The sequence below is a fragment of the Ornithorhynchus anatinus genome, chromosome 3, assembly GCF_004115215.2.
Source record: "Ornithorhynchus anatinus isolate Pmale09 chromosome 3, mOrnAna1.pri.v4, whole genome shotgun sequence".
Classification (NCBI taxonomy): domain Eukaryota; kingdom Metazoa; phylum Chordata; class Mammalia; order Monotremata; family Ornithorhynchidae; genus Ornithorhynchus; species Ornithorhynchus anatinus.
In genome coordinates, this window is record NC_041730.1 from 119158708 (window position 1) to 119184405 (window position 25698).

The 25698-nt window shown below is 41.8% G+C and overlaps 1 protein-coding gene across 2 annotated transcripts in view; it reads right to left on the minus strand.

The window, feature by feature from the left end:
• SAMD8 (sterile alpha motif domain containing 8) overlaps positions 1–25698 on the minus strand; it is a 49524-nt gene that overhangs the window by 5037 nt on the left and 18789 nt on the right. Inside the window, exons 1-5 of one of the 2 annotated variants that reach the window (XM_001505821.5) lie at positions 14637–14759; positions 11577–12169; positions 4022–4117; positions 1521–1638; positions 114–264 (exon numbers count right to left, since the gene is read on the minus strand). In XM_001505821.5, coding sequence (XP_001505871.1) covers positions 114–264; positions 1521–1638; positions 4022–4117; positions 11577–12151 — 940 coding nt within the window. In that variant the 5' untranslated portion in view covers positions 12152–12169; positions 14637–14759. Of the gene's footprint in view, positions 1–113; positions 265–1520; positions 1639–4021; positions 4118–11576; positions 12170–14636; positions 14760–25698 lie in introns of those variants that run through there. The other variant, XM_029060234.2, reaches the window with a different exon arrangement.

The following is a 25698-nucleotide window of genomic DNA, read 5'->3' on the forward strand; positions in this document are numbered from 1 at the left end:
GCCAAGGCCTCAAAGGCCAGGAAATTCACAGAGAGGGCTTAGCATTTGAGGTCCCTCAGGGCTCTCACTGGCGACTGCTGCACTATAAACGTAGAGGAACATCGGACACTTACATTCCGTAACGAAGAAATTCAGCATAGTCAGGACAACGGTATGGCCACTGAACATGTAATCTCCACAAGTGTGTACTCCAGTTAGGGTCATGCCAAAACCACTCCAAATGGCGAAGGCTCGATGAAGTTTCTCCCACACGTTGCCATACAGCTAAGATTTAAAAAAACAATGAATATGCATTACTTCAAGCGCTCCTCTGGGGCAACGAGATGGAGAAGTGCAACCGCTCTCAGTGAAACTCAGCAAATACTTGATATGCAGTAACAAATCACTCGCTACCTCTCCTATCCCCTCAATTTACCTTTTAAATTTTTGCCCCGAATCTTATGGGTCAATAACTAGGTGAGAGCCCAACTACTAGAGCAGCAGTGGTACACTGGGCAGATTTTAACAAATCCTTCTTTAATAACTAAATGTTTATGAATTCCAGGCATTACAGAAAGAGAGAGACCTATTAGTTCATCTTGTTAACCTACATTGGGGTAGGGTGGAACTATCCCGAGCAGCACACATGATTGTTCTCTGCATTCCTATCAATCCCTTTAGGAGGCCACACCTAATTAAATCTCTCAGCAACCAGACAGTTTCCTTCTATTAAATTCAGCCTACATTTTTCTTTTATGTCACATTTTCCCTAGTTATATCAATTAACCTGAATCACCTTGAGCCACTCCTTTTCTCCTTATATTTAACCTCCTGCCCCATGATTCACTTTGAAGTGAGGTTCTATAAATTGGGGTTTTGTTATTAATCTCCATCGCTCCTGTTGGCTCTTCTTGTAATTCCAGAGGAGCAGTAGGAGGAAGATTTAGGAAAAAACACCCAATGCATTATCCTGAATCACAGGACAAAGAAGTGGCCTACCCTCTCCTAAACACAAATGAAGTAAAAGTAGACAGGGCCCTTATATGCTTCTCATATGCCCTGGTTCTTTCAAAAACACTTATATATTCTGCTCTATTTCCCTTTCGTCTTTCTCTAAGAAGCAGAGGGAGCCCCGAAGAGAGACGACTAAAGACTAAAGTAACAGAGTTAGTGCATTAAAACATTTTGCACATTTAAATGGGGGAAGGGGTGTCACTCACTATTTTATTCTTCCGTTAAGAACAAATCAGTGGTAATGGCCCTAACTTTTCTCTTCAAATTCTAGTGCTGATGGAGAAATGGCTCAAATAGGGGCAATAACAGCGATTTGTGTTCTCAAACCAGCCCAGTGTACGTATGTTCTGCTCAGCAGTGAACCTGGTCTTAGATTTTCCTGTCACTTGGAGATTTTCGGTAAATGCCAAAAAGCACAGCTAGATTTACTAATGTATTGGGGGGGGCCCTTAAATTTCTAAAGCTAACAAATATGTACAACCTGCAATGTCGACAAAAAATATGACATAGAAAAAGCACCACTCTACCTTCCCAGAACACTGAAGGTGCTGTCCAGGCACAGAGAGGGAAGTGACAAACATGGTGAAGCAGCGCAGCAAGAAGACGGTACCCATCAGGCTGCAGAGCCTTCGCAACAGTATTGATCTATGGGAAGCACATCAGAAAGGAATATCAACTCTCCAGGAATTCAAAGTACACAGCAAATGAACAGATACGGAAGCAGCATGGAGTTGACAGAGCCTGGGCCTGGGAGTCAGAGGGACCCGGGTTCTAATTCCGGCTCCATCGCTTGGCTGCTGTGTGACCTTGGGCAAGTCACTTAACTTTTCTAGGCCTTAGTTACCTCACCTTTAAAATGGGGTTGAAGACCATGAGCCCCAAGTGGGACATGGACTATATCCAACCTGATCGGCTTGTATCTACCCCATTGCTTACTGCAGTGCCTAGCACATAGTAAGTGCTTAAAAAATACCCCCCCAAAAAACCCCAAAACAAAATAAAAAACCACAAACCACATTCCTGGATATGCCAGATCATTTACTAATAATGACTGTGGTATTTGTTAGATGCTTACTATGTGTTGAGCACCAGGGCAGATACAAATAGATTAGATCAGACACATTCACTGTCTCACCTAGGGCTCAGGGCCTAATGGGGAGGGAGGACAGTTATTTAATCCCCATTTTCCCTCCCTTTTTTCAGATGAGGAAACTGAGGCAGAGAGAAGTTAAGTGATTTCCCCAAGGTCACAAAGCAGGCCAGCTGCAAAGCTGGCATTAAAAACTGCTTGAAACCCAAGCCTGTGAGGAGAGGTAAGGTGAACACAGAATTGAAGCAGATTAGGTTTGGGTGGTCCAAGGCTGGACTCCTCTTCTTGCATTGTGTATTTCTCAGAGGAAGCACCCAGAGGGAAGGGGGTGCTAAAAAGAACATTTAAACAGATGAGTCCCTTTTTGAGAACTGAATTAAGAAGCTACTGGGAACTTCAGTGGCCTCTCAGTACCCCTCAGCCATTTGGTGGGGGGTCTGGACTCAGACCAGCATTGCTCGATGCCTACTGGACTAGGGAGGACTCAAGTTGGGTCCTGAAAATTTGCTCTTTCAGTGCTCTATACTTGTCACCTTCAAAAGTCTAAGAAGCACCTGTGCCTCCAGAGATTTCCAAACCTGCATACCGGTTAACGATGCAGGTGTCTGCTCAAGAGAGGTTCGGTTCCTGTGTTCTCTTTACTTGGACTTACACTTTAAAATACCACATTTCAAGATGAAGAGATAGATATCCTTCAAATAAAATTACTGGCTTAATCCTTGAGAATAGGAGAAATCAGACAGTAGAACCGGAGACTTTATGTCCAAAGCACCATTTCTATCCCCATCTGCTTCCTCTTTCCAATTACTCTTAGAGAGCCTGGCAAGGACACTTATCATGAGCCTCATCTCTTACTTGTCGCCTAGGACTGAAAGACACCCTCTGTCATCTGAGAGACCAAGATTTGAAGTCAGGGGCTTCAGAGTGAGGATAAGAGACCATGACTGGTTCTCTAAACCAAGAAAATGTCCTAGTGCCGTGCTTGTTTCTAAATTAACTGATCTCTCAAGACACCTGCTCCAGATTTTCTTTTTCTTTTCAGCTTGCTCATACCCTGTATTTTTCCTTCATTCCCTTATTCAGATTTCATAGAAGGGCAAAGGGAGGGCCAAAGAGAAGAGTAATAAAACACACATAATTCAGCAACTTCCCCAGTTATAGCACGGCTGAAATTGCCACACTGAGGGATTGTGAGTGAATACACAAAAAACAGTCCCTGCTTCAAAAGGACACCTCAGAGCAATGAACAGATCCTGCTTCTCCTAGACCTATCCTATATCTTTAGTAAGAGAACATTCAGGCTGTTGGAAAAGTAGAGGGAGTAGGAGCCTGAACCCAGCTTTTTTTTCTTATGGTGTTTGTCAAGCATTTACTATGTGTAACAAGCACTGTTCTAAGTGCTGAGGTAGGAACAAGTTAATCAGGTCAGACGTAGTTCCTGTCCCCATATAGGACTCACAGTCCAAGTAGGAGGGACAACAGGTACTGAATCCCCATTTTGCAGCGGTGTAAACAGAGGCACAGAGAAATTAAGTGACTTACCCAAGGTCACACTGTCGCTAAATCCTGGAGCTGGCATTAGAACCCAGGTCTTCTGGCTCCCAGGTTCATGCTTTACCTAGTAAGTTACACTGCTTTCCAATTATAACTGTACCCAAACTCCACACAGTAGTCATTGAAAGCTGACTGCTCAAAATGAAGATATCATTCAGGGTACATCTCTATTAGCTTCCTCCTAAGCTCCTCCACTTCCTCCATGTCTCAGAGGTGCATTGAGATGACACAGGGATAATCAAAGAAATACAATGATCACAGAGAGAAAGAGGAGAGAAAAAGTTTTCATGAATTCTAGGTTACCTGAGCCCAAATCAATTTCCTATATCGGGGAGTGCCTAAAAGACCACAAAAGGCAGAACTTGAACTGCAGTATGTAAATACCTGTGCTTGTGAAGGAGGAGAACCAACAGCCAAATATAGCAGAGAACCACACCACATACTTCTGTCATGGCAAAGGCCCATGGAATCCTAGGAACACTTAAATAGAAAGAGAAAAAACACTGAGTTGCAAGACTGAAAAGAATGTGTGACTAGAGCTGCACAAAAAAATTTAAGAAATCCAATCTTGGTCAAGATTTTTTTTTCAACTTTTTAGCGAGATGATTCTAGAATCTATGGAAGAAATCATCAGATAGGTAAAATGACATTTTTGGAACAATTTTCTGCATCTTAAGTTTTATAAAAAGCTGATAACTGCTCTTTGAACTGCAATTCCTGTCAATTAAATGTTTTAAATTCAATCATTAGCATTCCCAGTACACAGTCATAGAAACGATGACTTTAAGAGGTTGTCTAGCCCATATTCCTGTTTCCAAACAGGAAATTAACTCAACAGGTGCATAAAATACTTCATCACTAAGGAGCTAAGTGACCTAGAGTCAGTCCTTGAGATATAAAAGACAGCTAACTAGATTCTCCATGCAGACTTGTGACAAGACTGCTGGATGAGAGGTTTTCTGCCCGGTCCTGTTCTTTCATCCCCATTCCACCACCCCTTGGAGCACTCACTCCCCTCCCCACACCCCTTTTTCCTCCATCTGACTCATAGGCTCATATTAATTCCTTAGACCATCATATATTGGGTCTGAAGAAGACCCCAACGATTGGTACTCAGCATTGGTGTACACACTGGATGGGGAAACACCACCTCTAGACTGTATGCTCACTGTGGGCAGGGAACCTTTCTGTTTATTATTATATTGTACACTCCCAAGTGCTTAGTACAGCGCTTTGCACACAGTAAGCGCTCAATAAATACAACAATGATAGAATAAACAGCAGGTTCCGCTGCTCATGGTGGGAGTACACTGCTCCATGACCCCAGACCATATCTGATTTCATTTTCCAAGGGAGATCCTAATGATTGCAACAGATTTGTGTATCTTTCTCAACAACGATGTACAAACCTGCTAAAGACACAGTAGGGTCTATTGCTTTGGGGGCATTCATTCATTCAATTGTATTTACTGAGTGCTTACTGTGTGCAGAGCACTGTATTAGGCGCTTGGAAAGTACAATTCGGCACCAAATAGAAAGAATCCCTACCCAACAATGGGCTGACTGGGATACCCTGGGCTATGGCCACAGACTGCACCCAGACGAAACCTTAACCAACCATCTCGCCAGGGGTGCTGTTGGCTTCCAGAGGGCTGGGGAAGAAAGCGTGAATGGCTCACCGAACCATGACCACTAGTGAGAAACAATTTAAGTGAAAGTCCTACTAATGGTGGGATGCCTCATCCTTGCATGCAAAAAAAGTTCTTCACGAGTAGGCTTAAGAGGCAGCATCACCACTTGGTGGGGCCATAAATGCACTGCTCACTCCAAATGGGGAAGGGGACTAGAAAACACCCCCTTAAAAATTGCCTGCCTCAACAAGAGTAGGGCTTTCGTGAACAAAAGCTTTGTATGGACAGAGAGACAGGGAGGCAAAAGAGAAAACAGTGCCGGGCATTTCAAACATTACAATGACCCAACAAGGAATAGCCTTTCTGTGTGTCCAATGTGGTGGGACTTCACTGTCACCGATGTCGTCTTCTAATACAAAAGACTATATATATTGGGACTGTAGATAACTTGGGGCTACTTGAAGTCACTACTCTGGACCTAGGAAATCTGAGATGGCTATAAGTTCCAACAGAGTGACGGACAGCCTTATTTATATCAATCAAAGTGATTGATTTGCACTTGGCAAAGTCCAACAGAATCATTATACATGATCCCTGCCTTCAAGAAGCTTATGATCAAAGAGTGGAGATACCCATTTAAATTAGAGATAGGATGAAGTGATGACAGTAATAATAATAATGTCACTATTAAGCACTTTACTAAGCACTGGGATAGAGTATACAAGATATGTACCTAAAGGCTATGGGGATTATGAGTATTTAAATGGTTAGGTGCCACTATGTAAGAGGCAGTTGGGGGATATGGTGTAGGGAAATTGGAAAGTCATCAGGGTGGCTTCTTGGAGAAGACTGGCTTTCAGAAGGACTTTGAGGATGAGGAGAAACCATAGTCCATGGTCTGTCAGAAGGTGGAGGGAATTTCAGGCAGGTGGTAGTGTGCGGGTAAGAGGTTCGTGGCGAGATTGATAAGAATGACACAGTGAATAGGTTGGTTTGAGAGGAAGGAAGAGTATTAGCTAGGGTATGGTGAGAGAAAAGAATGTGTAAGTAGGAAGGAGAGAGCTGAATGAATGCTTGAAATCAATCAATCAATCAATCAATCAATCGTATTTATTGAGTGCTTACTCTGTGTAGGGCACCGTTCTAAGCGCTGGGAGAGTACAAACAATATAACAGATACATTCCCTGCCCACAATGAGTTTACAGTCTGGTTCATAAATAAAAGCAGCCATATACAATTATAAAGTTATAATTTTATAAATATTTATTTATATTTAATGTCTATCTCCCCCTCTATGATGAGGAATTTCAATTTGATGCGGAGAGAAATGGGCAATTACTGGAGGTTTCTGAGAAGTTGAGCAATGTGTACACAGCTGTTTTTTTTAAAAAATGATCTGGGCAGTTGAGTGAAATATGGGAGAGACTGGAAGCAGAGAGATCAGCTAGGAGAATGATGCAGCATTCAAGCCAGGATATTACATGGTGACCACCCGAACAGACAAAAAGGGGAGGACTCTACAAATGTTTTGGAATTATTTTAACCTGAATGCTTTACCTGAAATCAGAACCACAAGATGTAAATTGGTCATAGTGCCACCCAAACTACTCTACCTGCTAAATACTGGTTTTTCCCTTAATAAATGTGATGGTTTCTCAACTAGAGTGATTTTGGTGAGTGTCAAAACTCCAATGGCTTTACCTAAACACTGCTTTATTTTGGGTTTTTTTGCTTGAATTTACTGAGGTTATCTCCTCCTGAATATCCTCTAGTTTCCTGACTAGTCATAAGACAGTGTTTTGTGCCAGCAGTGAAACTTAAAAAAGGGCAATGTTCTCAAACTATATACTGACCCTACAAATACACAGAATGTAATCGTAAACAGCAGGAACTCTCAAAGTTCAGTGCTAACACCAGTTTACATACTCAGAGATCAATTGGGAGAGGGAGTTTACTCCCTGCAAATCCAAGTTTGCAGATAAAACTAAGCTTTTCCACATGATGAAATTTTATCACAAGATGATTTCCAAGCTGGGAGAGAGGGCAGAAAGGTTGTAATTGAGGTTTAGTTTAAGGGCGGGGCAAGGCATGAGGGGAAAAAATAATCCAACCAACTCACATGGTGATGAGTGAGAACTATCAGTCAGTCATCCCTCTGGAAAGGGATCTTGGGCGTCCATACAGTGTTCCCTGAAACTGTTGTTCCACTGAGTGGTGATGGCTTAAAGGGGTCAAAACAATGTCGGGCATTGTTTAGCATTGCTGAATTTGCCACAGTATAAAACTCCATAGCACCTCCTCACGTGGAATACTAGATAGGATACTGATCGCTGCATCACGGGATAACAAAATGGAACTGGAGAAGGTACAAAGAAGGGAATGGAAAAACTTTCATAAAGATATAGTGACTCAGTCTGGAAAGATGAAAACAGACTGAAACCTACACAACCATAAAGGCTGGAGTCACAAGAAGCAAGGGTTTTTTTTTTTTTTTTCCCTCCCCATATCAAAATCCCACATCAGAACCACTGGGCTCCTTGAAGATCACGGGGCCAAGACAAACAAAAACAAACGGCTTCCTTGCATAACAGGTTTAGGTAAGCCTAAGGAATTTGTTACCATTAGAAATTGTGCAGGCAAAACCCACAAAGCGATATATTCAGGAAAGTTTAGATACATTCGAGAATGGGAATTTAGGAAATAGAGGGAAAAGTTAGGGATATTTGAAGTCTTGATAAGGATTTGATTTGATTCAAGGGTGATTGGCCTTTAAAATAAAGGGAAATAGGCCTTTAAAATGGGAAAAAAATAGGTATGGAGGAAGTGCATTTCCAACCAACTGGCTGGATATCAAGGAGGGCAAACAACAGCTAAGTAACACTGGTGCCCCGCTGTTGATGTAGAGTTGCCCTTTGGTTCGAAGACGACACTCCCAATGGGGAGACTGTTTCCTTGAGTGTGTCATACTAAAAATCTCTTGCACATTTCAACACTGTACATGTGAAAACATTAGTACACCTTCCCATTCCGGTTTTAGCATTGCTAAGACACTGACAGTCAAGGAGGGAAAAGAATATCCTACGACCAGCAAGACACATGCTTCAATTGCAGAAGCAGTGATGCTTTGCACAGAACTGAGGTGTTCTCCATCCTGACCCACGGCTCTTTCCATTTGCTGGCTCCAACCTTAGACCGTAATGGAACTATTAGCCAATATTATTTCTACAATGTGGCACAACGTGGGATTTCCTTGGCCGCTGCAAACATCAGTAATCCATTTTAGGTTAAGGTGATCCCTAGTGTCACCAATTCTTAAAGAGGGTTAAGTGAACCACCCATCATTCTGGCAGAAAGAATTAAGAAACTTGCTTCAGGTCTCACAACAACTTGGTGATTAATGCAGTATAGAAGCCAAGACTCCTAGGACTCAAGGTTATACTCCAACCATAATCTCTCCCCAAGGTCAGAAGGTGGTAAATGAGGCACATAATTAGCCTCTACTAGTCTCCATCAATTGCTATCAAAGACAGTCAGACATTCTCTTGGATAACCAGCTGAGAAAATGGAGCCCAAAGAGTACAATGGTCTATTCTTTTGCATCTTTCAGCAGATGTTCCAAAAAAACAGAGACAAGCTGTGACAAACCCCAAGAAATCCAAACAGAGATAAGGGAAGTTACTTATTCAAAGAAAATACTGTAATTTTCCACTGCTCCACTGCGAAGGGGAGAAACAACAGAGAAAATGGAGGGCGTAAAAACGATGCTTTTTGATTTGTGGGTTTTAACTTTTTAAATTGTCACCAATGGCTACACCAGTGAACACCTCTGTTGTTCAGTGATCCTTCCTCTTTTCATGATAATAATACCTGTGGTATTTAAGCGCTTACTATGTGCCAGGCACTGCACTAAGCACTGGGGTGGATACAAGCAAATAGGATTGGACACAGTCCCCGTCCCAGGTGGGGCTCTCAGTCTCAATCCTTATTTCACAGATGAGGTAACTGAGGCCCAGAGAAGTGAAGTAACTTGCCCAAGGTCACACAGCAGACAAGTGGTAGAGCTAGGATTAGAACCCCTGACTTTTTACCTCCAAGACCCATGTTTTATCCACTAGACCATGTGCTGGCAGGAAACCCACATGAGGCTCTGTCCATGGGGAGGTACCTCCTATTAGAGCAAAAAGTTCCAGCTAACAAAAAGCTGACTACGACCCAAGATCAAGGCTAAGGTGAAATTCCAGATAAGATCAGATTGAGAGGCTTCCAATTTGGGGGGAAGAAAGTTATTCAAACTGGTCCTTCAGAGAAAAGAACATAATTTTCTAACCTTAGCATTGGCTAAATAAAAGATGATGAAAATCAAACTAGCAGAAGTGTTTGGGTGCATAAGTTTGCTTTCTGGTTTGAGTGGGATTTAAAACTGGTTGTAGTTATCAAAAAACTCGCCCCCTCCCTTCAAGGTTCCACCCTGATTTGAAATGACACGCAAATTCATATATATGTATATATCAATGATTCTATTTATCTATTTTGATGGTATTGATGCCTGTCTACTTGTTTAGTAGTTGTCTGCCTCCCTCTTCTAGACTGTGAACCCGTTGTTGAGTAGAGATTGTCTCATTTGCTGAATTGGACTTTCCAAGTGCTCAGTACAGTGTTCTGCACACAGAAAGCATTCAATAAATACAATTGAATGAATGAATTAAATTGAACCACCTGTTTGAGGTATATGTGAAAGCTCTAATGTTGCATATACACTCGGTTGACTTCAGAATAAAATGGGGGATTACTTATCAAGACCTCTTGCATCACCAATATCACTTTTTCTAGTGGCACTTAACTGAGGATGGAATGAAATATCATCAGATTGCACAGTGGAGGCCTGCGGACAATAATGGCATTTTAATATCTGCCCTTCTTCGCTGATCTATCCAGCTCTCTCCCCACTCAGATTGTCTGCTCTTCCACATTTTATTTTCCTTCCATATGCTGGCTACGAGCTATCAAAATTAATTTTCTTGAATCATTTCTCTGAATTGTAAGAACAGAGTATATTCCATTTGATTGCAAGTGGACTGAGAACAGCGAAAAGAGTCTATTCCAAGAGATTCTGCTATGAACGCATCTTAAAAAGAACTCAGCTGTCAGGAGAGCCAGGAACACAGGTTAATATATGGGATGTTTGCTACTATTTTTATCATCTGGGTTCTACAAACTGCTAGGGACAAGGAACAGATTTCCAAAAGCTATGCTGAAGTTAGTGAAGCAATACAAAGATATTTTTCTTAACCCGTGTTGATATTCTTCTTAACCCATGTTTGTGTCTATTTGGTTCTTTTAACCGGTACTTTACTTTTGACAGACACCGGGTCTCCTGCACATTGTGGAGGATTAATAAATCCAAAATCAAGTAAATGGTATAATGTCCTCAGCACAATGAAATTTTCACAATATATACAAACTTCTGCTCCTCTTTTCAAATGAAAAAGGCTCACTTCTGGCAAACCTTGTACTGGTTTTGACGTTTCTAGAAGTGATTGTTGCAATTTTCTGGTACAGTTCATCTGTGAGCTCTGATCCCTCAGTTTACCAATTCTTTGGTAGGGAACGTCACAGAAGTTGAATAATCACTTAAAGGTTCATCTAAAGCTAGAAGGTACTTATTGGGGCACCAAAGATTTTCCTGGGTTTTTTTGGGAGGGGGGGGGGATATTAGGCAGTAGGATTCCCAATATCCTGCAACTATATAGTTCCGACCTAGCATTAATCTCCGGGGTTAGGCTTATTCTTTCAACTAATAATAGTAGCAGTGTTATTTATTGGGCACCAATTGGAAGCAGTGCATAGTACCGAGTACCGGGTGCTTGGGTAAGCATAACAGAGGCAGGACACTTTCTCTTATGGAATTTCACTCTAATGGAGAAGGTCAGAAAAAGTTTGAGTAAATACTCTCCTTGGCTGTCCAGGGAAGAACAGGTGTATTTCAGTTCACTTTTAATCTTTGTACAATAGGGAAAAAAAAGCCTATTTTTTCTCTGCCTGCTCTCCCCTTACAAAGGCAGTTTCATTTGCCTGGGATAAATCTTAGTGCCCTAGTGACAATAAGAAAATGGCTATTTCAAGGATCACTGAAAAATTCAAAGGAAGACACTCTTCAGCTATCATCAAAGTGATCTGCAGGCTCTGAATGAGATATGTTAACGATTATTACAGTCATTTTCGTCTTGGCTCAATTACTTTCCAAAAATCATGAAGACAATTTTTTTTTTTTTTTTTTTTTACAAAACCAGTAACTCAGGATACTCACCTGTCTAGAAATATGTCTGGTAGCGGTGGATATGTCTGCATGTCTGGCACTCGTTCATGAACTATAACCATGATGAAAGACGTAAACCCAAACACTATGAAAACATAGACGCAACTCAATATTGTCTTCCAGTACTCTGGATCCAATCTTCGAACGATGTGTTTGTTTTTCCCATTCATATACTGGTACTGATCCGAATTCAAATCGGTAATGGGTCCATCACAGTCACGGGGAAGCTCACCATTACAAAACCAGTCTGAACCCTGAAGAGAACTGATGCAAGGTGTCAGGGGACCCACACTGTCACTATTGTAGCCCATCTCCTCCAAAACGTCCATATGCTGTTTCTGCAATTTGCGTATTGACAGCATTAGCCTTTTGATGTCCCCCAGTACTTTGATTTCCAGGGGAGGGGACCGCAGATCAAATTCAGTCAATGTCAGTAGTGTGATCCCATCAAGTCTGTGTTTATTGCATAAGATGTCCACATACTCGAAGAAGCCTTCTTCCTTCAACCATTTGGCCACATGCTTAGTTGTCCAACGGCGAATGCAAAGTTGGTTGTGACCCGCCATTGTGTTGTTCTTCAGTGCCTAGGAAAGAATAGTAGAAAACAAATTCAATACCAACTCAAAACCCTCCACAAGAAGAAACAAAGACACGAATATATATATATATATATATATATATGCACTTATATGAACAAATGTTTGAGAAATAGCAGGGCACCCAGTTTTATTTGCTTATGGAAGGGAGGGTAAAGATAGCAAAAATGAGTTACATAGTCCTTCCTTAGCCTTCTTATATAATGGCTATTTGTTCATATAATACCTGTAGTATAGTAAAACAAATGCTTTTCAAACAGCAAAGGCTACTGCACCAAAAAATTTCAGAGAATTATATTTCACAAATGGCTTTTCCAATTTTGACAGCTCCCATTTTAATTATTGGAGCGACATAAGATACACAGGACACTCATGCATAGAACATCGAATTTCTCATATCAGATATATTCAAAACAGAAAATTTCTTCCCTGAAAGCATTATGTGAGGTATCTTCTAATATAAAGAATATATGTATATGTAAATAAATACACATATTTATATGTGTGTGTAATACATATATACTCATACCCCCCCCACACATATAATATTACAATTTGCTCCCTCTTAGCCTCTCAAACCAATTGTAACAACTTCTATCTGCAAGAGGTTGTCACAAGGTCTAAGGCCTCTAAATAAAATGTAAATTGGATGTTCGATACCTTCTAAGTGTTACAGATTCCACTGAATTAGGCATTTTTAAAATAATATCGTTGGATCCTTAATGGCCAGACACCAGTGGAAAGAGCAGGGCTCTAGGAAGCAGGATATGTGTGTTCTACTCATAGCTCTGTGAGGAGGAGAATGCTTGACATAGATGTGCCATCAGTCCTCTAGACTGATGCAAAACAAGAGGGGATTGTGGACAAGGAACGATCTGCTACTTCTGCTGTTTTGTACTCAAGCACTCAGAACAGTGCTCTGCACATAAGTGCTCCATAAATACAACGGATTGAATGGTGCAAGTTTCTGACCAAAGAACCACGTGGGGCATTCTGCGAGGTGGACTGACCCTACAGAAATTCTGGATAACGGCTGGCTATTGTGGGCAATGAAGTCTGCAGCTCTGATGGGATGAAGTACGATCACAAAGCTTGGGCATTCTGCTTGCAGTCGGTCCCACACACCAAAAGGTTTTTGTGTGCACTATGCCATGTGCTGCAGGCTGCCTGCCAACATCCCCCACCCCACTGAACTCCATACCCAAGTGGGAATATGACTGGCAGAGACAAGAAAGTGGGAGTGGTGCACTAGGACTATCGACAATTCCCTTGGGCAGATTCTCATTCCCAAAAAAGGACTGAGGCTGGTCCACTGCTCTTGACACAATACTCCACCATCCTCACTGACTGGACATGTTTTATATGTTGCAGGAAAGTCACTTATCCTAACCAAAAAAACCCACCTTACCTTCACTTTTCAACGACCTAGATCTCTGAGGAATTTGAAGCTTTCTATTATTATAACTACCCTATGTTTGGAGTTTACCCATTTTCATCTAGCATTTCATCTTAATTCCCAACAATGGACAACACCCAATGTATGGGATTGCAAATGAGCACAATCCAATTAAATTTAGCATTCTTACTGGGAAGGTAAAGCCAAGCAAAACCAAGGATAGGAATTTTAGACCACATAAACTAACTGAAAATATTAACCTTATTTGGGAAAAGGCTGAAAAGAGCACCTAAAGACAAATAACCTCCAAGAAGTCATAAAGCCGCAGCTTGGCTAAGTGAATAGGCCTGGGAAGCAGAAGGACCTTGGTTCTACTCCCGGATCCACCACCTGTCTACTGTGTGACCTTGGGCAAGTTTCTTCCCTGCTCCGTGCCTCAGTTACCTCATCGTAAAATGGGGATTGAGACTGCGAGCCCCACATGGGACAGGGACTGTATCTACCTTCATTTGCTTGTATCCACCCCAGCACTTGGTACAGGGACTGGCACATAAAAGCATTTAATACTATTATTATTATTAAAAACAAGTCATTTTATGTGCTACTGAAGTGGGTAAATAAAACGAGGCAAACAAAATACATGGCTAACTGGAAAAATCAAAAGAGGCTATCACAGAGGGGAGAGAAGTCATCCCTTAAAGATCAGTAGCCTCATTCAAGTAAGGAGAACAAGAAGGGTGAAAAAGATAGGCGCAACCAGGAAATTTAGGCATGGAGCTTGAAAACCACCTTGCTAATGGAACCAAAGTTAACAGTAACCATTAGTCGAATATATGAAGAACAGGAACCAGAGGGACCACTGAAAGAGGATAAAAAGGAAATAGCTGAAAAGCTCTACTAAGGAAGAGGTCCTGGAGGTACATACAGCCTGACTGTTTTGCAAGCACGGTGCACGCTCAATAAATATCACTGACTGACTGATTCTGAGTAACAAACACGTCAAAAAAACGGTGCCAATTTGTTTTAAAGATCCAGGATGTTTTCAACCAAATTGATTACCTAAGTTCAAGCAAAGTCACCAAGGCCAGATGGCATCCCCAAGCTTTCTGAAGGATTCTGGAGGGAAAGTTGTACAGCTCTTGGACAGAGTGGGTTTTCTCGCCAGAGAACTGACGGATCACCCCTGCAATCCAAATCCTAGGGATGAACAAGGGATGATCTTGAGAATTATTGCTGGTGAGAATAATTTCTTACTGGGAAAATTCATAAAGTCTATAAGCAAGTTTAAGATCCAAGGGTACTTAGCAAACACTAGCTGTTGGAGGAAAGTGATACAGTTTCTTCATGCTGCATTAATGAAGTGTTTTTTTGAAAGGGTTATTAAATCTGTGTCAGGAGATAGCCAATGCACAAAATATAGTTAGGTTTCCAAAAGGACTTTGACAAAATTCTACCTACAAAGCTTTTTAAGTCATCAATCTGGCAATGATATTTACCGACCACTTACTGTGTGCAAACCACTGTACCTAGTAATCCTTGGGAGAGTACAATATGAGTTGGTAGAAACAATCCCTAATGACACAGAGCTTAGAGTTTAAAGAAGGAGACAGACAAAATAAATTACAGATATGGAAAACAGCAGAGGAGGAGCAGCATGGCCTAGAGGAAGGAGCATGGGTCTAGGAGTCAGAGGACTTGGATCTAATCCTGATCTGCCATTTGTCTGCTGTGTGACTTCCAGCAAGTCACTTACTTCCTCTGTACCTCAGTGCAATCACTTGCAAAAAGGGAATTTAGTACTTGTTCTCTCTCTTACTTTGTGAGGGCAGGGATCACATCCACCAACTCTACTGTAGTATACTTTCCCAAGCACTTGGTAAAGTGATCTGCACACAGTAAGTGTTCTATAAATACCATTCCATAAATTCTATTAATTGACTGACTGAAATGCAAGACTGCAGAGATGGAAGCAGTGTGAAGCAGCGTGGCCTACTGTAAAGACCACAGGCCTGGGAGTCAGGAGACCTGGGTTCTAATCCTAGCTCTGCCATTTGACTGCTATGTGACTTTGGGCAAGTCACTTCACTTCATTTTTCAAAACTTTTCAAGGTGTTAAGCACTTACTATGTGTCAGCCACTGTACTATGCACTGGGATAAATACAAGCTGATCAGGATGGATACAGTCCATGCCCCACATGGGGCTCACAGTCTTAATCCCCATTTTACGGATGACATAACAGGCACAGAGAAGTTACAGAACTTGCCTAAGGTTACACAGCAGACAAGTGGTGGACCCACGATTAGACCCCAGGTCTTTTTGACTTCCAGGCCTGTGCTCTCTCCACTAGGCCACTCTGTGCCCCAGTTGTCTCAACTGTGAAATAGGGATTAAGACTGTGAGCCCCATGTGGGACAGGGACTGTGTCCCACCTGATTACTTTGTATCTAACCTAGACCTCAGAACAGGGCTTGACACATATAATAAGCACTTAAATACCATGATTAATTAAGGAGAAAAGCTGGGGCTAGATTTTTTCATTCTGTCACAGATGAAAAAGTGGTAAAAGGATAGAAACCAGAGTGATAAACGGCCACCTTTTATGAACATAGAAGTGATGACAGAGGAGTCCCCCAGGACTACAACAGGCTATGGGAAATACAGAGTGAAATCTCTAAATCTCCCAATGATACTAAATTCTTCAGAGGATAGGGAGAAACTTCAGGAATAGCTCATAAATCCAGATACATGAAGTAGCATGGCTCAGTGACAAAAGCACGGGCTTGGGAGTCAGAGGTTCTAATTCCACTCTGCCACTTGTCAGCTGTGTGCCTTTGGGCAGGTCACTTACCTTCTCTGTACCTTAGCTGCCTCACCTGTAAAATGGGGATTAAGATGATAAACCTCACGCGGGACAACCTGATTACCTCGTATCTCCCCCAGCGCTTAGAACAGTGCTTGGCACATAGGAAGCGCTTAACAAATACCATCATCATTATTATCATGTGTGGGCAGAAAAGGGGCAGGTAATCTTCAATATAAGCAAATGCAAAGCAATGCAGCTAAGGGAAAAAACCCTAAATTACAACTACTTTCAAAACCCTGAAAACCCCTTGGAGATCTCGTAAGCTGTCCCCTCAAATCATTGCGTGATTCAGTGTGCTGAAAAAGGGCCAACAATATTCTGGGCCTCATCATAAGGGAATAGAAAACGAAACTAGAATTGTAGCTCTGATATATAAAATTATAATATGTTTAACTGGGGTACAACATTCATTCATTCATTCAATAGTATTTATTGAGCGCTTACTATGTGCAGAGCACTGTACTAAGCACTTGGAATGGACAAATCAGTAACAGACAGAGACAGTCCCTGCCCTTTGATGGGGTTACAGTCTAATCGGGGGAGATGGACAGACAAGACCAATAGCAATAAATAGAATCGAGGGGATCAGCATCTCATTAAAACAAAAGCAAATAAATAGAATCAAAGCGATGTACATTTCACTAACAAAATAAATAAGGTAATGAAAATATATACAGTTGAGCAGATGAGTACAGTGCTGAGGGGATGGGAAGGGAGAGGGGGAGGAGCAGAGGGAAATGGGGGAAAAGAGGGTTTAGCTGCGGAGAGGTGAAGGGGGGCGGTAGAGGGAGTAGAGGGAGAAAGGGAGCTCAGTGTGGGAAGGCCTCTTGGAGGAGGTGAGCTGTAAGTAGGGTTTTGAAGAGGGGAAGACAATTAGTTTGGAGGAGATGAGGAGGGAGGGCATTCCAGGACAGCGTGAGGATGGTGGCCAGGGTCGACGGCGGGATAGGCGAGAATGGGGGACGGTGAGGAGGTGGGCGACAGAGGAGGGGAGCCTACGGAGTGGGTAGTGGAAAGAGAGAAGAGAGGAGAGGTAGGAGGGGGCAAGTTGATGGAGAGCCTTGTAGCCTAGACTGAGAAGTTTTTGTTTCGTGTGGAGGTTGATAGGCAACCACTGGAGGTTTTTAAGAAGGGGAGTGACATGCCCAGAGTGTTTCTGCAGTTCTGATTGCTGCATCTTATAATCAAAATAAACTTGGAAAAGGCACCAAGGGAAGGGAACCAAGAAGGGAAGGGAACCAAGGCACCAAGATGATCCGAGGAGTGCAGTAGCTTCCAGATGATGAGAGAATGAACACAGCTTGCTGTTTGCCACGTTCCACACCACCAGGAGGCCATTTGAAGGCAGCTGCTCAAAATAGTCAAAAAGAAAGTCTTTTCCACAAACAGATGGCAAATACGTCTTAGAAAGTCAAAGAGGCAGAAGATATTAATAGCAGGTGGAAAACTGAGTACATTTTATGACAAGAAGTCACAAGAGGTCCTCCAAAAGTGGTAGAGGGAAAGTAGATATATTAGAGCTGTGGAAGGCTCAAGAAGGGTCAGATTCCATGATGAGTTAGTCAAAGGAAGATGAAAACTCCAACTCAACAGAATTAGATCATTCAAAGTCCTGGAAACAGTCATTTAAAAGTTACTGTTCACTACGGTAGAAGCTCACACCCAGGAAGATACGCAACTGATTATAAACTGCTTCACTGAATCAGTCAGGTACTACAGGCAGACGACAAGTCTCCAGGAGACTGAAGGGATGGGACAGTATGAACCGGGGAAGCCACTCACATAACCTTAAATTCATATTAAACAGAGATAAGAGCGGGAACAAAATACTGTTCCTTAGGGCAGCCGATCACCAACAATGCAGTGAGAGATAAGGAGACAGAAAGCGGAATCAATGTTAGCACATCCTCTGGAAAAACCGTCAGGCCAAGTGTGAAGCCAGTGTGATATCTGGCTCCAGACTTAACTAAAGGTCTACAGAACTGTACACTGTCCAGCCTTCTTTATGGGCACAGGCATTATATTTGGTTCCTTGAGCAGTTCTACTAGCACTCTCAATATCAAATGGCAAGATGAGATCATGAACAAAGAAGTTCTGGGATATAGTCTCTCAAAATCCTCACTTGCTCAGCTCAGTCTGTGGTATTTACTGAGTGCTTCATTCATTCATTCGTATTTACTGAGCGCTTACTGTGTGCCAAGTACTGTTCTAAGCACTTAGGAGAATACAACAGAATTGGGAGACATGTTCCTTTCTCATAAGGGGCTAACAGTCCAGTGGAGGGGACAGGCATTAATATAAATTATGGATTTGTAAGCAAGTGCTGTGGGGCTGAGGCTAGTACTAATCATGTTGGTATTTGTTAAGTGCTTACTACATGCAGAGCACTGTTGTATGCGCTAGGGTAGATACAGGGTAGTCAGGTTGTCCCACGTGAGGCTCCCAGTCTTAATCCCCATTTTCCAGATGAGGTAACTGAGGTCCAGAGAAGTGAAGTGACTTGCCCAAAATCACACAGCTGACAGGTGGCAGAGCCAGAATTAGAACCCATGACCTCTGACTCCGAAGCCTGAGCTCTTTCCACTGAGCCACGCTGTTTCTCTAAATAATGTTGGTATTTGTTAAGAGCTTACTATGTGCAGAGCACTGTTCTAAGCGCTGGGGTAGATACAGGGTAATCAGGTTGTCCCACGTGAGGCTTACAGTCTTCATCCCCATTTTACAGATGAGGGAAATGAGGCACAGAAAAGTTAACTGACCTGCCCACAGTCACACAGCTGACAAGTGGCAGAGCTGGGATTCGAACCCATGATCTCTGACTCCCAAGCCCGGGCTCTTTCCACTGAGCCACGCAACTGCTTAAAGGATACAGACCCAAGTGCATAGGTGACACACAAAGGGGGGGGGGGAATCAGAAAAATGAGGGCTCAAATGGAGAAGGCCTCTTGGAGGAGATGTGACCTTAATAATGCTTTGAAAGTGGGGAGAGCGGTGGTCTGATGAATAAGGAAGGGGAGGGAGTTTCAGGTCAGAGGGAGGACATGGGAAAGGAGTTGGCGGTTGAGATAGATGAGATCGAGAAACAAAAAGCAAGCTGGCACTAGAGGAGTGAAGTGTGTGGGCTGGACTGTAGTAGGAAATTAGTGAGGTAAGGCAGGAGGGGATGAGTTGATTGAATGCTTTAAAGCCGATGGTAAGGAGTTTCTGTTTGATGCCAGGCTGCATGGGAAACTTTTGGAAGTTCTTGAGGAGTTGGGAGATTGGACAGAAATTTTTTTATAAAAATGATGCAAGCAGCAGAGGGAAGTGCGGACTGAAGAGAGACAGGAGACGGGGAGGTCAGCAAGGAGTCTCATGCAGTAGTCAAGGTGGAATTTAAGTGCTTGGATCAGCATTGTAGCAGTTTAGATGGAGAGGAAAGGGTGGATTTTAGCAATGTTGTGAAGGTAGAATTGAGAAAATTTAGTGATGGTCTGGATATGTGGGTTGAATGACACAGCTATGCTACGTGAGCTACATGAGGAGAATGAGCTCCAGCAGCTAAACTCAAACGCCTACCATAAGGAAAGTTGAAATTTGGAAACTGAAAGCAGAAGCCAGAGGAAGCATTTTAAGGACAAGGAAGAACAAAACTTCAAAAAATGCTGCAACTCAGCTGAAAACTAGGAGTCAATTGCTGAGGACAGACATGCACGACATCAAAAAAGGAGAATCTCTCTTCAAGCAAAAGCTTCACATAGAATGAAAGAAGAGGCAAAAGGACAAAAAAAGTAAAGGCTGGGCAAACATTAAGCACAATAAGGGATGCTTTTTTTAATGCCCAGTGTGGTCAGGCCTGTGGATCCCACATTGGCCTTTTTGCCAACAATGCGCTCACAGGTAAACTTCACCATTAGCTGTGACTTCTTCAAATGTGAAGGACAACTACAGATTCAAGGGCAAAATTAAATGTCACATCTGTAACTAAAAGGCTGGATATTAAGGGTGGTACTGGTGAATGGACAATGATGGGAAGCAGCGTGGCTCAGTGGAAAGAGCCTGGCCTTCGGAGTCAGAGGTCATGAGTTTGACTCCCGGCTCTGCCACTTGTCAGCTGTGTGACTGTGGGCAAGTCACTTAACTTCTCTGTGCCTCAGTTCCCTCATCTGTAAAATGGGGATTAACTGTGAGCCTCACGTGGGACAACCTGATTACCCTGTATTTACCCCAGAGCTTAGAACAGTGCCCTGCACATAGTAAGCGCTTAACAAATACCAACATTATTATTATTATCCTACCCAGTATGGAATTTCGGATGCTTTTAAACTTGAAAACTTCCATTTCCATTCCTACTATGAGAACTCGTAATGCTTGCCTTTCTGAGCATATTCACTTAAAGATCAATAATAATAAATAATGATGATAATAATGGTATTTGTTAAGTGCTTTTTTCTGTGCCCAATAATGTCCTCAGTATTGGGATAGATATACTACAATCAGGTTTGGACACAGTCCCTGTCTTTCAAGGCACTCAATCCTACAGGGCAATCGATCACAAGTACCAAAGGAGTTTGTTTGACGCAACATACACTTTACAATATACGACAAGTGACTTTACAACAGACCCACAGACCTTGCTGATAAATTGTACCTTGTAGAAAAATGCTCGAGTGGCTGCAAGTGAGAATTATTTCTCAATCTTTTTTTAAAAAATCCTTGATTTCAGGGACCTATAATTCTTTTGTGTTGAAATGATGTGCTTTTCCTTTTTGAAACAAAAGCTTTTTAGTGCATTCATCCACTGTAGTGACAGAAACAATTTTAATTCTTCAAGACTGAATTAACACCCACCTGTCTAATGTGAAGCTGCATTTAAAAATCAAGGTTTCTAGCACACTCCCGCTGAGAAAGATGTATAGCTAGAAATAACTTATAACCACTCACCTATCATAGTATAAAAATCCTATCCCATGGGTATTTAATTTTTCTATTGTAATACTGTACCTGGAGTTTATTCTGCTTTCAGTAAATGGGAACCTAAAACTAAATGTACTGCAAATGCATTTGTTCATTAATGTTTTTCACATCAAAGTGATTACATTTTAACTCGCCCTGTCAAATTCTTTCAAACTTGCTTAAATTTAAAACCCTCATTTCTCCTGAGCGTTTTCCAAGTTTTGATTTTAATGACTGCAGTTAAAGTGACTGTTCCTGAAAACAGAGCAAAGCTCTAGCTGAATCCAAGCAGAGACAGCACCCCTTGAACAAACTCCTTCTGTCACTGGGCAAGTATAGAAATGCCCTCCAGTTTGGAGACAGCGCTGCGATGGGAAGACTGAGTCACGAACTCACTAGACTATAAGGTCCTTGTGGGCAGGGAATGTGTCTACCAACTCTGGTTTATTGTACTCTCCCAAGCTCTTAGTACAGTGCTTTGCACACAGTAAGCGCTCAGTAAACCCGATCAATTGCTTAATGAACATGAGGTGTCATGTTTCATTCATCCTGGATGTGCCCCTTTTCTGAACTCTTGCCATTCTAGGTGAATACTGGTCAGACACCCATAATTAAGAGGGGATAGGTATAGTTTACCACCAGCAGACTAACGGGTTTAATTATGTTTTAAGTAGTAGTGAAGGTTTCTACTAAGCTATTGACTTCTGGACCCAGTGGTACAACATTGTGAGAGAGAAAAACTGCAGTGTGGCCATAGAATAGAATATCTCTAGGACTCCTACAGCAACAGACACCCCCATGCCCAATTTCATTTTATTAGCCATCTTTGAATACAATACTCAGAGTGGATTGTGGGTTACTTGTTCTCCCTCTTACTTGGACTGAGTCCAATGTGTCCAACCTGATTATCTTGGATGTACCCCAGCACATAGCATAGTGCTTGGCACATCATTTTTTGTTTTTGCTTTTCTTAAAATTTTAAAATAGTATTTGTTAAGTGCTTACTTTGTGCCAGACATTGTACTAAGCATTGGGATAGATACAAGCTAATCTGACTGGTCACAGTCTATGCATAGAGCTCACAGTCTTAACTCCCTTTTTACAGATGATGTAACTGAGGCACAGAGAGGCTGTGACCTACCCAAGGTCACACAGCAGACAGTACGATTGAGTGACTGACAAGTCCCAGAGTCAGGATTAGAACTCAAGCCCTCTGACTCCCAGACTGTGCTCTTTCCATAAGGTTACAATGTTTCTCGATAAACAGAGTCACAGTACACCATAAGTACTTAAATACCATCATTATTATAAATGCTAATGCATCAAAGGAGTCTTTTATTTTTTCCTGCAAAACACTGAATAATGAAAAATGTACTGCAGTCCTCATCAAAACTAGGCACACCATAGCTGGAGGTGGAACATACACAAGGCAAGGTAGTTGTTTCAGGCACTCCCTGATTAAATTTTCCTTTCCACAGGTCTCCTTCCAACAAATATCTCAGCACTTTTGCACCACCTCAGTATTTATGCATGCATGACCTCCATTAGCACTTTTGTACATATCCCTATTTAGCACTTCTTTTTCCTAAATATAAATTATGCTGTCTCCTTCCCCCGTTAAGACTGTAAATCCCTTGAGGGCAGAGGTTGCATCTTCTACCTCTACAGAAGTTTCATCTCTGCACATGCTAGGATCTCTGGACAGGCATACATTAGCAAATTACCCACATAACTCAAGCCCCTAAATTGATTTTGGCTTCAATTATCCAGATTCCTCATATAGAAAGCACCTAAGACACGCCATAATAATAAAATATCTGGAAAATTGAGGACGGTGGATATTTGCACCCGTGGCTGTTTCTGGGTTTAACTAAGATTATTTTGTTGTCTATCAAATAATAAACCTTCCTTTCTAATAGGAACAAACATTTCAGAAGGGATTCCCTGGGTCAGCACCATTCCCAGGAGAGAGAGTTTAAATCCACTCCAGGGTTTTAATTATTCTGTTAGGAATTACCAGGTAATAATTTTTACTGTTCCATTAGGTGATATTTAAGACAGGGTCTCCCTTTGCCAATCCATCATTTCTTCTCTCCTTACTTACCTCTTGCCTGCCCAAAACAAGCAAACGTATTAAGCAGCCATATAAACACATAGTGACTATAGTTCTTCAGCATACTCCGAATATTGCATCATTCCCTCTAAATGTTTACTCTAGTACACATCCATTCAACTCCTACCACTGATCCTTAGGGCAGTTTTCAAAATACACTTCCACCTAATGTGTATTCACCTTGAGCTATTTCAGGCCTGGGGTTTCTCAAGTACAGGATGTATTGATGTAGATATTTAGGGAAGAAGGTGGAATGCTAAAGCTAATTTTCACTAATGATTCCATTATTTTTCTTATTATGAGAAGCAGCATGGCCTAGTGGATAGAGCATAGGCCTGGGAGTCAGAAGGACCAGGGTTTTAATCCCAGCTCTGCTGCTCTTCTTCTGTGTGACCTTGGGTAAGTCACTTAACTTCTATGTGCCTCAAGACCTCATCTGAAAAATCGGGATTAATATTGTGAGCCTCATGTGGGCCACGGATTGTGTCCAACCTGCTTAGCTTTTGCATCTACCCCAGGGCTTAGTAAAACGTCTGGGACATAGTACGTGCTAAACAAATACCTTAAAAAAAAAAAAACATAAACCCAGATGGTTAACTCTCTTTCTAGCCCCTACTCTATTCATGCTCTTCCCCCAACATCCTTCCTGACTTCCCAAGAACATGCTTCCCCAATACTGTAATTTACTATCAGAATATTCCAGTTCACTCCCATCCTTATGGTATCATTCCTGAGATTTTTCCTTTGGCTCGGTGTGGTCCAATTTTCACCCTCTTTATAAGCTGAATCTTTCCTTCTTAAATAATTTAATAACTTAACTCATTTCCCCTAGCAACCCTCAGCTTACTCACAACTTGGTCTTTAACTAACAAACAGGCTTTGAAGTTTCCTATTCAGCTGCCAGAAGTTACGAGTTCTCACAGGGAAGAAACCTCCTCAAAGCCTCCCAGCCTGCTGCAACACCATAAAAAATATGACATCTTAGAGCAACCAGCTGCATTATCTCAGGTCAGAACATGCTCTCTAATTATACACTACATAGTTTCAGGACAACACAAGTCGCTATTTGGTAAGGAATATAAAAACCTGTAATTTCAGGCTATAGTAAGATGATATTACAAAGCTTTACAGGCAATGTTTTTTAAGCATTGTCATTTGGAATCTCACCTATTTTTCCTGTCTAAGCCTATGCTGATGTGATAGAACTCCACTGTTAAATTACTTGGAAGTTATTAATATCAATGTTCTCTCCTCAAAATAATTGAGTGATTTAACATATTAAGGAAGTTATTTGCTTTTTTCCACATTTACAAATACCTTAGTTTTCCCAAATAAGCAGTAGGAAAGAAAAAGGGACTTCAGGGACCTAAAAATTAGTTTCCTGACCATTATACACTTGGTTAAAAGGCTCACATATTAAGAAATTTTGAGCTATATTTCCAGTATCTGTAAGAGAGGCTGGTTAAAAAAGAAATCTGCTAAACAAGTCGTTCTCGAAACATTTTAACATAAAGTATTCTTTAAAAAAAGATAGGACTTTAAAATAAGTCTAAACATAATAGTATTTTTTGAAATCTAAAATGTAACCTAATCATCAAAATAAGAACATTCATTCATTCAATCATATTTATTGAGCTTACTGTGTGCACAGCACTGTACATGGAGCTTGGGAAAGTACAAACAACAATAAACAGTGATATTCCCTACCCACAAGGAGCTTAAAGTCTTGGGGGGGTCGGGGGAGAAGACAATACAAATATCATTACTGATAGGTACATAACTTCTGTAGGACTGAGTGGGGGGAGGAGGAAAGGGAGCAAGTGAGGGCGATGCAGAGACTAGTCTGGGAACGCCTCTTGAAGGAGATGTGCCTTCAATAAGGCTTTGAATGGGGGGGAGTAACTGTCTGTCGGATTTGAGGAGGGAAGGGAGTCCCAAGCCAGAGACAGGATGATAGTGATGGTATTTTATAAGCATTTAAAAAGTGCCAAGCACTGTGTTTAGGACTGGAAAAGATACTAAATAATCATATCAGACACTTTCCTGCCAACATGAGGCTCACAATCTAAGAGGGAGGGAGAATGAGCATTGTATTTCCACTTTAGAGATGAGGGAATTGAGGCACAGAGAAGTTACTTGCCCAGCATTAGGGAGCAGTCAGGAGGTACAGCTGGGATTACAGCCCAGTACTCCTGATTTCCAGACCC